This window comes from Gasterosteus aculeatus, chromosome 5 (assembly GCF_964276395.1).
Source record: "Gasterosteus aculeatus chromosome 5, fGasAcu3.hap1.1, whole genome shotgun sequence".
Classification (NCBI taxonomy): domain Eukaryota; kingdom Metazoa; phylum Chordata; class Actinopteri; order Perciformes; family Gasterosteidae; genus Gasterosteus; species Gasterosteus aculeatus.
In genome coordinates this window covers 10,028,316-10,041,882 of record NC_135692.1, presented here as the reverse complement: position 1 = coordinate 10,041,882, position 13,567 = coordinate 10,028,316, and the positions used below count along the sequence as shown (strand labels likewise).

The 13,567-nt window shown below is 46.7% G+C and overlaps 2 protein-coding genes across 2 annotated transcripts; both read right to left on the bottom strand.

Moving 5' to 3' along the window:
- Positions 1 to 6,128: 6,128 nt before the first annotated feature.
- LOC120819846 (rap1 GTPase-GDP dissociation stimulator 1-A) lies at positions 6,129 to 9,377 on the bottom strand. Its single transcript, XM_040177586.2, has 5 exons — positions 8,970 to 9,377; positions 8,156 to 8,263; positions 7,486 to 7,608; positions 7,192 to 7,317; positions 6,129 to 7,054 (listed from the first exon to the last, which is right to left on the bottom strand). The coding sequence occupies exons 1-5, from the start codon at positions 9,061 to 9,063 to the stop codon at positions 6,612 to 6,614; spliced, it is 894 nt and encodes a 297-aa protein (XP_040033520.2). The 5' UTR covers positions 9,064 to 9,377; the 3' UTR covers positions 6,129 to 6,611.
- Positions 9,378 to 9,732: 355 nt separating this feature from the next.
- On the bottom strand, positions 9,733 to 12,875 carry LOC120819674 (uncharacterized). The gene is made up of 5 exons (XM_040177317.2): positions 12,760 to 12,875; positions 11,727 to 12,235; positions 11,448 to 11,648; positions 11,211 to 11,340; positions 9,733 to 11,131 (listed from the first exon to the last, which is right to left on the bottom strand). Exons 2-5 carry the CDS (start codon positions 12,133 to 12,135, stop codon positions 10,660 to 10,662), a joined length of 1,212 nt encoding a protein of 403 aa, XP_040033251.1. The 5' UTR covers positions 12,136 to 12,235; positions 12,760 to 12,875; the 3' UTR covers positions 9,733 to 10,659.
- Positions 12,876 to 13,567: the final 692 nt, after the last annotated feature.

The window sequence follows — 13,567 nt, the reverse complement described above, 5'->3', positions numbered from 1 at the left end:
TCCCTCATCTCCCACGCCGATCCACATCGCCCTCATCTTCGGCAATACGCAGAATATGCACACGAAGCTGGTCATTCGCGGACACACAGAGAGAGCAAGGTCACTGTGCGCCTTTGTGTGGGCAGCGGCGTTCAATGTTTGGAATGGAAGCTGCACTCGGCGCCACTTCAAACAAAGCGTCGCACCAAACTATTGTCCTCTGTGTTTGGAGCTATTTTTATTCACTTGTTTTCAGAAGAGCTGCTTTTATTGGACAAACTGGAGCAGTGACCAACAGTGTGTTGTCTCTGTTTGCTCCACTGCAAATACTAACATATAAAGGATGTAAGAGAGGAGAGGGAGAAGAAGCATCTTACCCTGGTGGGTGTATTTATACATATGTATTGAGAATGGCTGTTTATTTAAACACACGTACACATTTCCACGTGCTAATTCACAAACACGTGCACACCTCTGTCAGCGCTATCCCTCATGCTTTGGGGGAAAACACATTAATAACTCCACATCTCCATCTGGCTGGAAGACGCCTCTGAGGAACAAACCACTGGCAAAAAACAAAAATGCAATTTGGCGAACCCCCACCAGCCTAAAATCTCTACAAGGCTCAAAAATGTGTGATTACAAAACAAGGCAGGAAAACCAATTCGATGGAAATATGGTTTCTGTGATGGAAGCAGCAAGAGAGCTCAGCTAATCTCGCTTTAATAAGCTTATTTGCCCTTGTGGGTTTTTTGTTTCCTTCTGTTGCTGCTTAGGAACATTGTCAGATTCTTCTTTTGGACGTGTCTCCTAAATAGAAAAGGTGCTGTAGCCCTTTAACTTAATAAATATTGCCCTCAAGTTTTTAACCAACAGGATGTATTTTTAAATAAAACGTCACGCCCCAGATGAGGGGGGGTCGGGCCGTTGGAGTTCGAGTGGCAGTGTGTTACGTCAAATTAAAGCAGAAATATACGCTCTCCAGCCTCAAGGTCAAACCTCGTCCTGACTATTAAAACTCACTTTACAAGCGCTGATAGCGATGCTAATGACCATGTGAGGAGAGAGCCTCCTCGAACAGGGGGAAATATTCCTCTCACGCTCCCCCTATTTCAGGAGACATGGGGCCTCTCTTCACCGCCGGCGTGACGGCTGTGTTGCAGGGCGGGGGGGGGGGGGGGGGGGGGGGGGTGTCCCTGCCGGCTGGAGATGACGGCCGCGGAGTGACTGACGACTCAGAGATAGTTCGTCTGTCAGACGGAGTGATGGCCGGGAGACACTGGCTGACAGATCGGGCGAGACGAGAGGAGCGGCGGGACGTGAAAGGAGGCCTGCCAGCTTTTTCCGTTCAATCCTGGGAGACACCGAAGGTGGGGACAGCAACGCAAAAAAAAAAAAAAAAAGTGCTCAAGAGGCGGCGGGCGGCCATGTTGCTTTTAGACGATCAGGTGGCTTGTTCGTTAATGACGTTTTCCAGGGGCATCAAATGTGCTCCATTAATCTTGGATCCTTTCGGCGTCGTTCCTTGATTTCAGAGACGGGCCGCCGGTGTGCGAAAGCTCTCCCCCCCGCGCAGACGTAATGAACGGCCTAATAACGCCGCTCTCTAATCAGCCGAGTATCTTAATTAGTCTTTGTGCGATTGTGGGAGAGCAGCGCTCTGCTGCGGCCTCAATCAATCACAATTGAGTCAGGGGGAAAAGTATCGATGGGTTGTCTATTATATGTCATGTTTTTGTAGAGAAAATATTCACTATTCGACAATTTTGTGGCAGTTTTAGATGTGGAAATACAGTTGAGGACGATTGAAGCTGAAATGCCCGAGCCGAAGTATATCGGAGAAAGGGCTCCTGGTTCAGGTGTATGGTCTTTCTTTAATGGTTGACAGCAGGATATTGTATATTGTTGTTAATTGTAGATATAACAATGTGATTAGAGCAGGTTGATCCGTAGTATTTATGGGCAAATGCAAGGCTGCTACATACGTATAACTGTGCAAATTACACGTTCATTCTCATCTGTATCTAATTTAATTCAATTGTTATGTTCCCCCCCCACCACCACCAGCAGCACTCGCCTCGCAATCTGCGAAAGCTAATTTTCCAGTTTGGTCCAAGTTGAATTTGAACCTCGCACCGTGGGAAAGTCAAAGACATTTGCATATCCTCGGCCGCCCAGCAGTCAATCATCCCCGTGTCAGGCAGGGTGCTTCTCCAGGGGTCACACCTGGTTTCCACGCTCAGGACACGAGCTGCACTCATGTTAGCATAATAACATGCTTCTCTCTCTCTCTCTCCCCCCTCGTCTGTTCCTACCTCCCCTACATCCATTTAAAACAGAGGTTCTGTTGCTGTAACGTTGCATGTTGGACGCAAGTCTATTTCAGAAGCTCGGATTTGATCAGACTGTGGACCAGAACCGTGAGGCGCAGCTCGTTCACCGAGTCATTTAGAAACAAAGCGACGGCTTATAACTGTCACTTTGTAGCTTATAACACTGTCGCCGCTCCTCAGACGAGTGGAAGCATCTCGTGCTGTCCCGTCTGGCCGAGCCAAACATCACGTCTGGACTTTTACTGAAACAGACACAGAAAGCAGGAAAGTGAGATGGGGGGGGATTTTTTTTTACTGTATTTCTTTTGGGCTGTCAGCTCTACATTTGCATTTCTGTCTCACCGCCATATTTTCTTCCCTTCTGCGCGCGTTGCTTTGTCTTAAATTATGCCTCTATCTTTGTCTTTCAGCCTGTAACTGTTATCCCCCCCACACACACACACACACTGTCAGGTTATCTTTGATTAAAAGAGCGTCCCAGAGGTCTCACCCACAGTCAGCACACACGTGCGTGATCCTTTACGCACAGATGCACACACAAACTCAATCAGACCCAGAATCAACACAATCAAATATAAATAGGTCGTGTCACATTTACACTCTCGAAGTCTCAAGTGTGAAGAATCTGGATTGAGCCGCCCCCTCCCCCCCGATTGGCTCCCCGGTGCCTCTTCCCACGGCGATAATCTCCATTAAACCATCTGCCGTGTCATCTCCGTGAGCCTCCCCTCCGTCCTTCCCTCTGTCCTTTTGCCACTCAAACCGCCCCCCCCCCCTCACTCCCCCCCAGATAACATGGAAATGTGAAATGTCTCCCGTAAAAAAGCAGCACGTGAAGACACAATTAGCTCTCCGACAACATCTACGTGCGTGTGTGAAGGCCCTCCTCTGATGAACCTAATAGGCCAAGACAGATGGCCTCGTCTCCCACCAACCCGCCGCCACACACACACACACACACACACGCACGCACACACACGCACACACACACGGGCGCGGTTTTTGACGCCGGTTTCTTGTTTCCTGTAGTAGCCTTATTCTGTCGCTCAAGGCAGCAGGAGAGGGTTACATCTGCGCCGCGGCTGCTTGTGATGTTGGTGACAGAAATAGAAGTGAAGGCGCCGCCGTTTGAACCGACCATTCAGCTCTCTTGACATCCCCGGGTAAAAATAAGCTGCCTGGGAGGCAGCGGGCTCTCTGGTGTTGGGTTTAACATCTGCTTGTCACAACCCGGTACAGCATCATACGGTGACGGGGCAACCACAGGTGTGTGAGGGCTCAGCTGAGACCGGGGGCGGGGGGGGGGGATTTCACTGGACTATTTTCACTCTTTGGCATCACGAGAGGTCAAGGATTTATTTCCCCTGAATTATTATTACATATCGTGACATGTTTGGCTTCCGAGCAGTTCCACGTGCTGGAATGGGAGGAGAAATGCACAGTGAAATACAGTGACACTGCAAAGAAATGGCGTTTTCATTACGTTATTTCAAAGTAAACAATGTGGAGAACACATCGAGATGCATTCAGTGGAGACGCAGCAGAGTTTAGCAGCAGAAAATGTGTTTTTTTTCTCTTTTCTATCCAAAAATCAAAGTACATTATGGAAAAACGATGAGGTTTCCTCATGTTTTCATTATAGTGTAACGTTATTTGTTACGGCCCAGGCTAGATCTTCTGGGAGTTTGCTTTAAGCTGTTGCAGTTCTTCATCTTGCTTTAATTAGTCCCGTTAGCGAGGCAAGACTGAGGGGGAAGAGGAAAATAAATTGTTCATGACTTTGTTAATTGAGGTGCTGCTCAATAGAAATGTAGTGAGTTAAACTGTTTCTTTGACTGTGAGTTTCAATTAAAAGAATTAAAAGAAACCAGGCTCGTACAAATGACAATACGCTGATACATTCTGTGTAACAGGGTTGATTGCAGTAACAACTTCATTGATTGGAAGCAACTTGGATAAAAAAAAATATGGCCAGCATTAAGAGGTTAGAGGTCAGGATCCCCTCGTGAACCAGCAGGAGGTTGATGGAAACTTTCAGGTTACTCCGTCCACACAGGTCTCATCTACAATGAGGAACTGACAAACCGCCTGCCGGATCTGCCGGTTTAACACTGACGGTGACACTAATCCGGAAATAGCAGGAAGAATTGACGAGGTCTGATTAAAGAGGAGAGTTGAGTAACCAAACAAAACAGGAAACACAAGACATGAACTAATGTCAGTGTGATGAGCAGCAGGAAAACATAAGCAGTGTAGGAAGGTGGTGGGAGTTTGGATTTTTTCCTTCTTGCCTTGAAATCCGCTGAAGTAAGAGTTTTATATTAGTTTTATCCATGCTGAAGTATTTTCAGTCAGAAATCAGCACCAAATCTGGCTTTTTACTTCCTTTGACCAATATTCTGAGCTCCTCCAGCAGGAAATACATGAAAATCTACATTTATATAAATTCCTTTTTTTATGGAAAGAAAGAAGATTTCCTAAATGTTCTTTCATTTATTTACCAGTGTTAAACAAATGTGTGGTCTTTGACACAACACTCTGTTTTGTGGTTTGATTGTGTTTCCATATCAGTAGAGTGCGAGCGTGCGCTGTGAACACTGTGAGATCATTGTTGTCTATTGTTGATGGATGCAACGGGCTAAGAATAACTTAAGGGCACAAGAGAGAAACAAATCTGTGTCATGAAACCCGAATGCAATTACACACAGTCGTTTCTGCAGAAATTAACAAAATGATTAAAGTTTAAATTACTCATTTGCAGAGACAAGCAATAAAGCATTCTTCAGCTATGTTATCTTGATTTGGGGGCATCCGATGCAAAGTTTATCATGCATTTTTAATAAGTCTTATATTAAAATGAATATATGTAGTGTTCCTGGGCCTCCTACTACAGAGTGGAAGCGGACTTGTTGATTAAACACTGTTCATGCAAATACAAAGCCAACAAAACAATTCACGCACACGTATGTATTTCATACAGTATATATGAATGGATTGTTTTGTCAAAGACACAGATAAATTAACGAGTTGTGTGAAAAAAAATCCGCTGGACACGTTGAACGTTTCACCTTTCTGGTCAAAACTCAGCCTGGAGAAAACACATTTTACTTAGAATGTATAGATCAAAAGATTTGCTTAAATGCACTAATCCTACAATGAAAATGTTGATGCCTATTACTCTGTCAATGACGCTTGGACCAATTTGCCACCAGATTAAGTTCGTAAAGAACAAGTGTGTGCGCCTCTTGTCTAATTCCAAAGCTTTGTCTCTATCACATCAAATATTTAACTGTTTTTCGGCGTAATAAAGTTGATTAGAGGACAAGAGCCGGTGTTTGGACGCCCGGAGGAGGAAGGAACCAATAAGAAGTGTAATTGGAGGAAGAGACGACGCAGAATGGCTTTGTCTTGGCATCTTTTATTTAAAAGGTCATGGGGCGAGCGCACTATTCAACTTACACACTAGATAGATATTTACACAAACTGCTTTCAGAGGCAACGGAAGGTGAACAAATTAAATCTATGTAAATATCTGACAATATTCACTGATATGTGGAGTCATTGTTTCAAAGTCACAAACTGGTGGTCTAATTCTGTAATACTAAGGTCCACGAAGCACAGTGACGCCATCTAGTGTTTCATTCTAGTATATAAACCTGCACAAAGATATCAATGCTTTTGTGTTCACATGACTAGGGCTAGAGTTATGCTCTATTTGGTCACATGGGATCTCAAATTGTAGATTAATATGAAGTTATAAATAATGAAGTTGTGAGTTGATGCGTTGGTTGTCAGTATGTAAAATAATAATAATAATCAATTTAAGCCGTAATTTAATAATCCCTATGCATCCATTAACAGCACATTCACAATGTTATCACATAAAAGATAAGTACACAATAGCAAATTATATACACTGTAAGCAATAAACTATTGGTTTATTGCTTACAATGAGAGTCTACAATCAATACGCCACAATAAAAAATAATTCAATTGCCCTGTAGAAAAGAACGTTCAATTCTCAATTCTGCGGCCTCAGAAAATTCAAAATTATTTTTTGCATTTGTGAATAAATCAACAGACACAATATTCATCTTTAAACATTATTTTCTCTGACATTTAGCATTTTCCTCATCTCTCATTCAACTATTGCACAAAAAGTGAGTAGCATCCCATCACAGATGGGAACCTCGTGTGTTTTAGCCTTAATTGTCCAGGTTCCTGGTGTGTAAAACGTTCCCCTGATGTGGATCAGTGATTGGCGGAGGACTTCAGAGAGTTTTATGCACCAGTTAGCTTTCAGAGGAAAGTGTGGAACATGTTCCTCTTCGAGAACCTGATCACCTTGTACAGATTCGACCAGCTTCCCAAGCCGGGGAACGGGGACCAGCGAGCCGGCCGCTGGTCCCCGCCGAGGCCCCAGAACGAGGAGGAGCAGCGCTGGAAGACCTCGACGTTGACCGCGTACTGACCCGGCGCCCACTGAGACACGCGCACCAAGGTCACGGAGGAGGCGAGCCCGCAGGTGTGAGGCGCCGCGCCGTGGAACACCGACTCCCCCAGCCTCACAGACGCGCCCCTCTCCCAGACCAGCCCGGCCTCCTCGGCCACCCCCATGCCGCTGAGGTTGCAGAGGGCCTGGAGGCACGCCTCCTGCAGGGCCTCCTGGTCGGGGAAGCGGAGCAGGGCGTTGACGAGGCGAGGCACTGCACCTCGACGCAGCAGCAGTCCCTGCAGCTTGGCTGAGGGCGACGGGGGAAACGCGTAGATTTTAGAGGACCTCTTGTCGCAAAGGGCAGCAAGACGGAAGCTACCGCTGTACTAAGGACGGGTCTCCCGTGCACGCACACACACACACAGATCAGTTTGTGTTACTTACAGCTGTCATAAGACATGCGTGAGATGGCCCTTGCAGCGTGTAGGATCACCTCCTGGTCCGGACTGGTCAACACGGACAGCAGAGCCGGAACCAAACCGGCGTCACCGAAACCTTTACGAACTACAGCTGACAGGGAACACAAGAAAGGTCTCAATCCCCCGCAGGTAGAATAAAAGTAATAAAAGGATTCAAGGGGCAGACAACAGGAAATGCACCTCAGGGGATCAGGGGCTCGAATACGGTACGGCGTTGTAATACATCACAGACCAACGGATATCTGGGTTAACAACCTACATTCCTTGGCGAGTTCAGCCACCAGCCTTGCGGTGAGCCCGGTGAGAGGCCCCCGGCTCCTCAGGGACAGGGCCAGGACCGGCAGGATCCCACTGATCACCACCTGCTCGGCAGCACCCTTTTCTGGACACCAGCAGAAGCACAAATGCAGATACGCAGATATGCAGATCGTGGATGCAGATACACAATAAACGTTCAAAACAAAAGATGGTCTTTATATATTATTATTAAATTAATGTAGCGCCGAATTAATCTGATCAAGCCGTAATTTCAATGACTTCACCTCCTCTGCCTCGCTCTCCCCCGGTTGCCCCCTTGCTAAGGGACACAAATACAGCTTAACGTCTACCGAGGACTTAACTGTCACACACATGATCCTCTCACGCTATCTGAACGCACAGCTCCCCGTCTCTGACCGGGGACGTTTCTTTTTGCTACAGGTTTTATCGTTCTGATGCAGCTGCCACTCAAGAGTGGGAGGCTTTTACGTCTCAAGGTATACACGTTTTGGAAAGACCTAAACATGTAAATTAAGTGGTAGGCAAAAAAAAGAAGAACTGAAAGCTTGCTTTTAAACTATTCAATTGTGTCAGATAGTGTTGAGGCTCAAGGAATAGCGTAGCCTGATCAAATAAATAAGACATAAACAAGACGTTGTAAATGAACTCACTCCTCTCCTTAATGTTGACCAGCACCGTGTCCAGATGTGGTTTAAGTTCGTCTGTGATCAGTTCCAAACCGAGCACTCTGATGGTGCCCAATGCATTGTTCAGGTTGTCTGTTGGGTGGATGAGGGGTGGATGGGGGGGACGGAGTCATGTTAGAAGTCACAAAATGTTTCTGCATATGCATGCTGTATGGGAGCAGAGAAAACCTCAATAGGCATTACAGTTAGTTACAGAATAGAGAAGAAAGCAGTGAGGCTCATCAGGAGTGTGGACTCCTGCAAATAACTCGCCAAGTGGAGCAACGAAGCCCCTTCATTTCTACGCGTCATCCTGCTTTATTGTCTATATTTATCACTGTCCAGGTCCAGCGTGGAAGCATGGTGCCATTTCCTTCTCACTTGGTTAGGGTGAGAATGACACGAGTATTTGATCTGGGAAAATGAAATATAATAGATACAAATGACGTTAAAGAGAAGGGTGTATGAATAGCTGCACCTGGCAATCCCTCCTAAAGCCTTAAGGGACAATTTACCAGATAAAAACCGTAATTTCTTCTGATTGGTTGACAAAGATCGTCGCGGCTCCGCCTTCCTTCAACCTGAGCGCAGGTCTGATTGATTCAAAACACCTGTGTGGATGTTCAGAGGCTTTGTTTTTCATTAGCTGGGAAAACGCGTGTGAATTTATACTATTTTCCTCGCATCCAAAAACTCGTTACTGGTTAATCCGCCCTGTGATAAACGGTGAAGTGCAGCGGAGTGAATGAATAAAAGATCCCGCCCAGTTAATCTGTCGTCACGATACCGTCCCACTCACAGTTCGGCGTGGAGGTCTGCGCGCGGCTCGACCTGCGTTTGTCCCCGTGGGAGCGCGTGTCGGTGGACACGAGCGGCACGTAGGTGTGTCCCATGCTGCTCCGGGGCGACCCTCCGGCGGGGTGAAACCCTCTCGGATCCACGTCTTGGTGCAGAGCCGAACGCCACCGCCTCGTTGTCCGTGTCCCCGTGGAGTCATCAGCTGTTGCTTCCGGGAGGCCTAGTCAGCGTCTGCACGGCCCCTCGCTTTAACCTCCCCCCAGACCCACGCGCACTCCCTTCCCACCCTGCACTGCGGTGGAGCATCACAACAAGTTGTCTTGTGTCTCTCTTCGTTTTACTATAACTGGCTCTTAGGAGCAAATCCCCTCTAAAGCCGCTCTCTCTCTCTCTCTCTCTCTATTGGTGTGTGTGGGAAGGTGTTAAAATGCACTTGGATCTCTAAAATCTCCCACAATGCCTTTCAGCTTCTGGTAAATCCACGGGCATGACAACAACATTAGACGTCTTTGTACATAACAGTATTATTTGATGGAATCGTTTCCCAAAACAAGAGTAGGAATGAAATTCTAAGGTAATCAAGAGGTTGATCAAATCCTGACTTCTGGGATTAAAAGAATATATAAATGCCCGTAACCTGTCTGCAATCAAAACAAATGCTATAACGATGAATCACTGAAACAAAGAATGAAGTGGGAGGAAAAATTATCTGCTTCTAATAAATACGAATAAATGTATCACAAGACAATAACCCACTCAAGGTAGTTATTCAAAATGAAATCTTTATGCTTCAGTTCAGACCAACAGATGTTTAATTGCATCTCTAATGAATAAATACAACTGGGAAATAAAGGACATTGTTACCAAACGGTAAGACGTGTGATCCAAGACCTCTGATGTCATCGGTTCTACCTTGTGCATGAACAACATGTTTACAACATATTTCAGGTGGTGATTTCAGTTTTTTCATCAAAAACATGGCATGGGAAAACAGTTACAACTGGATCCAGTTACACTACACGAACACACATACGATGCTACAGAACAAAGAGAGGATTCCCTTTAAAGGAGTAGTTCGGCATGGGGGGGGGTGCTTATTAGCTTCCCCTCTCTCTCTCCTCGCCTTCAAACACGAGGTGTGAAGCATTCAAACACTTCATGTTCTCGCCGACGATATTAGCTGCTCTGTCACAACAATCTTTGGCTGGAGTTCAGCTGTGGAATAGTAGAGTTACGAGCAGGGAAAGATCTCCTTAATCGTAATGGTGTAAAACACAAGAGTTCATTGTTTAACACAAAGCCTCTACTGTGACTTTTTTCTGTGCAGATTAAACAAATGAGACTAAAGGTGTTCATTTGGAAGCTTTAGAGTTGTTCTTGTTACCATTGGACGGAGCTAGGCTAGCTGTTGACCCTTCCCCTGTTCCCCAGGCGCCAGTCTTTATGCTAAGCTAATAGTGTGCTGGCTCCAGCTACATATTTACCCTACAGACTTGAGAAATTGTGCTACCTAAAATGTCAAACTATTTTCAGTTGGACTTCAAGTACTTTGGGATTACACGTTGGTGCTGAGACGTCCCTCGCAGCAACTCAACTTGTGCGGTCCGTTTCCCATCGCTGAGAATCCCTTTGAACCGGAGGACGATTGTTTGTTTGTTCGTTTGTTTTGGGGCCGGTCACGTGACCAGGTGTCAAACTGTTCCGGCTGCATTCAGTTCACAAGAAACGGTCTCATATCCGACAGACACCAGGGTTAGGACGTTATTCTCCACCTCATCGGGCTTGCATTGTTCTGCTTGGGTTTCCATGGGAACCGCTGCGCCGGTTTCCTGTCTTATCTTATTCCTGGACCGGCCTCGCCCTTTGCCTTTGGAAATGGCCCTCCCCGGCTCTTTGACCCCCGCAGACACCTTGCGGGGGCTCTCGTTGTCGGTCGAGCGGGCTTTGCGGTGCCGCCGGCGGACGCGGCGCATCGGCGGACCGGAGTCGGCCGGGTCCGACGCCGCCGCCCCGGAGAGGATCCGAATCTGCTGCTCGATGACCATCACGATCACGTCCAGCGCGACGTCCAGCGCTCCCAGACCCAGGCCGTGAGTGACGTTGTCAAACGCGCCGCTGTTCACCGGGTCCTTGAAGCATCTCCTCATATCCTCCAGGTGGTTCCTGAGAGAAAACGAGAGAAGGTCCATCATCCAGCATTCTGCTTGGAGGCCACGTTACTACAAGGGCGCACAGCACCTACTTGGTTTCAATGATTTTGGACCAGTGTTGAACCGTGTTGGTCTCGGGGATGAGCTGCTTAGCCATGTGGCTGCAGTCGATGTAGTCGTGGGCGAAGTCCTTCATGTCGTCACACAAAGCCCCGGTGTCGCCTAAACACGTGCACAACAAATCAGGACTCACTCACCTCTTCTTGTAACACTTCTACACACTGACAGGTGCAAACACGCCTCCACACTGCCAACACGTTTCCCGTCACCTTCGGTGAGTTTGGAGAACGAGGAGGACACGGAGGTAGTTGTGCTCGGCGTGAGGCCGAGGACGTTGAGCGACTCCAGCAGCGTCTTCTTGCTGGCTGGACCTCGGCTGACCCGAGTGTAGGCTGCCAGGGAGCGCAGGGACATCTTCTCCGGGGCCTGCAGGCGCCGCTTGATCTCCTCGTACGAGATGAGGTATTTCCCTGGAATAAGCAAAATGTTTGAAATAACTTTCCGATTGTTCTTTTTCTACTTTGCTAAAATGACCGCCGGCAACTTACGCGCCTTGGATCCTTTCATGTTGGGGTCCAGGAGTGACGACACCTCTGCAAAAGGCATATGGGAGGCCGACTCGGGGTTTGTGCCGGCGTCGGGCTGCGGGTCCAGAATCTGGGACACGAGCTCGGTCTGCACTGGGACAGGAATCTGCATGTGGGGCATCTGAATATTAGGCTGGAGGCCGTGCATTTCCGTCTGGTTCTGGTCCAGCGGCGCCTGGCCTTGCACTTCAGGGAGGATCAACGTGTTTTCGGACAAACCCTGGAGCCCCATACCCCCGTGTGCGACGCTGCCCGTTTGCTCCGAAGACACCTGGTAGATGCCCATCACCGGTTTCACCACAGTGAAGACCATGTTGCCCTGGGCATCCAGACCCACCACCCTGGTGGACCCTGGTGGGTCCATGTCCATGGAGGCTGCTGGATGTAATGAGGCCCAATGTAGTGTTACGGTCAAATGAGTAAACTGACTCTCACGCTCAACTTGTTGTGGAGGAGTAGCAAGTTTCAATCTAGAGAAAGAAAAGAGGAGAATCAAAAGTTGAGTTGTTTTTTATTTGGTATATTGACGTTTTGTTTCACATTTTCTGAACAACAAAAGGGGGATTCTGCAGATCTGACATCCGTCCACTTTTCTACGTTTCTTACAACACTTTCATTTCAAAACAAGAAAGCTCAGCACTGATTTGTTTAACTTTTTATATTAACGGTTAGTATTAGCACCTTGTAAAGTTAAAACTCAGCAGTTGGCATGTAGCCTTAGTTTGAATTATTACCAACTTTTTGTAAATAGAGACATTTTATACTGGGTCGCTTCATAATGAGCCGCTGACTTTAACGATGACCATTCTGTCCACAGTGCCTCACATTCATCATGGCGGCCGTGCTAGTTTTTGTGTTGGTTTTGTTTGAAGAGCAGGCCCGAGGTCTTGCATTAAAAGACTAAAACCGAATCACGGCGTTGTAGTTCTGGACGGGACGGATCCGATTTCCCCGCTAACCCTCTGATGCGACTAGTGAAGGCTGTCCCACTCACCCGAATCGTCTTATAAGGACACTGATCCTAGAACGGTCCGTGTCGAAGCCAGCGACATTTTTCCTCCTTCTCGGCTGTTGCTTCGGCGGGTTGCAAATCAGCTCTTCGTGCACTACCGCCCGGGAGCCGGAGTCTCAACGCCCATTGGTTCATCAACACATCAATCACGCGGAAGTTGACTCATCATTGGATAAGAACGATTACAGCTAAAAAGAGGAGGCGTGATTTCCGATTCAGTCTCACTCGGATAAAAAAGGGGTTGAATGAATATTTGTTTCATCTCTTTTTTGAGTTTCAGCGACAAACTTTTACTTTTTTTAAACTAAATGTTAGTTTATAAGTGCAAGCAAGTTTTCCCCTGATAGCTGAGCCTGTTTAATTATTAATCATTACGCTTGGAATAATCAAGTAGGCATCAAGTAGGCAGTGAGTTTTATGATATGCCTACTAGAGATGGAGAGATGAGATTCCTAGAAGGTTTAATGGTCACAGAGCAGTTTCTCATCTCTGACATAATGTGATGGAATACAGACCCAGGAGGCAGAATAATACCCTGAACATTTCACATCAATCCTCATATCATATTTATCCTGATAGCTAATATTATACTGCCTTCTAAAGGGGGAAAAACAATTAACATATTGCTTATGATACGATACCAAATTAAATTATTAATGTTGAATCAAGCTTAAATATGTGTTTTCCACCTTGCATCATCTATTGGACGTTTTAGAATATTGCACATCCAGTCTGCACAGAGTGAAGTCCTACAGCATGAATCCCAAATAGTTTTTCAAACATTTGACTC

Coding starts and splice junctions, on each gene's coding strand:
- LOC120819846 (XM_040177586.2), bottom strand. CDS start 9,063: ATGGGACACACCTACGTGCCGCTCGTGTCCACCGACACGCGCTCCCAC. Junction 8,264..8,969: donor GCAGACCTCCACGCCGAACT/GTGAGTGGGACG, acceptor TCCACCCAACAG/ACAACCTGAACAATGCATTG. Junction 7,055..7,191: donor ACGCATGTCTTATGACAGCT/GTAAGTAACACA, acceptor CGTCGCCCTCAG/CCAAGCTGCAGGGACTGCTG.
- LOC120819674 (XM_040177317.2), bottom strand. CDS start 12,135: ATGGACATGGACCCACCAGGGTCCACCAGGGTGGTGGGTCTGGATGCC. Junction 11,649..11,726: donor CATGAAAGGATCCAAGGCGC/GTAAGTTGCCGG, acceptor TGCTTATTCCAG/GGAAATACCTCATCTCGTAC. Junction 11,341..11,447: donor GTTCTCCAAACTCACCGAAG/GTGACGGGAAAC, acceptor GCACGTGTTTAG/GCGACACCGGGGCTTTGTGT.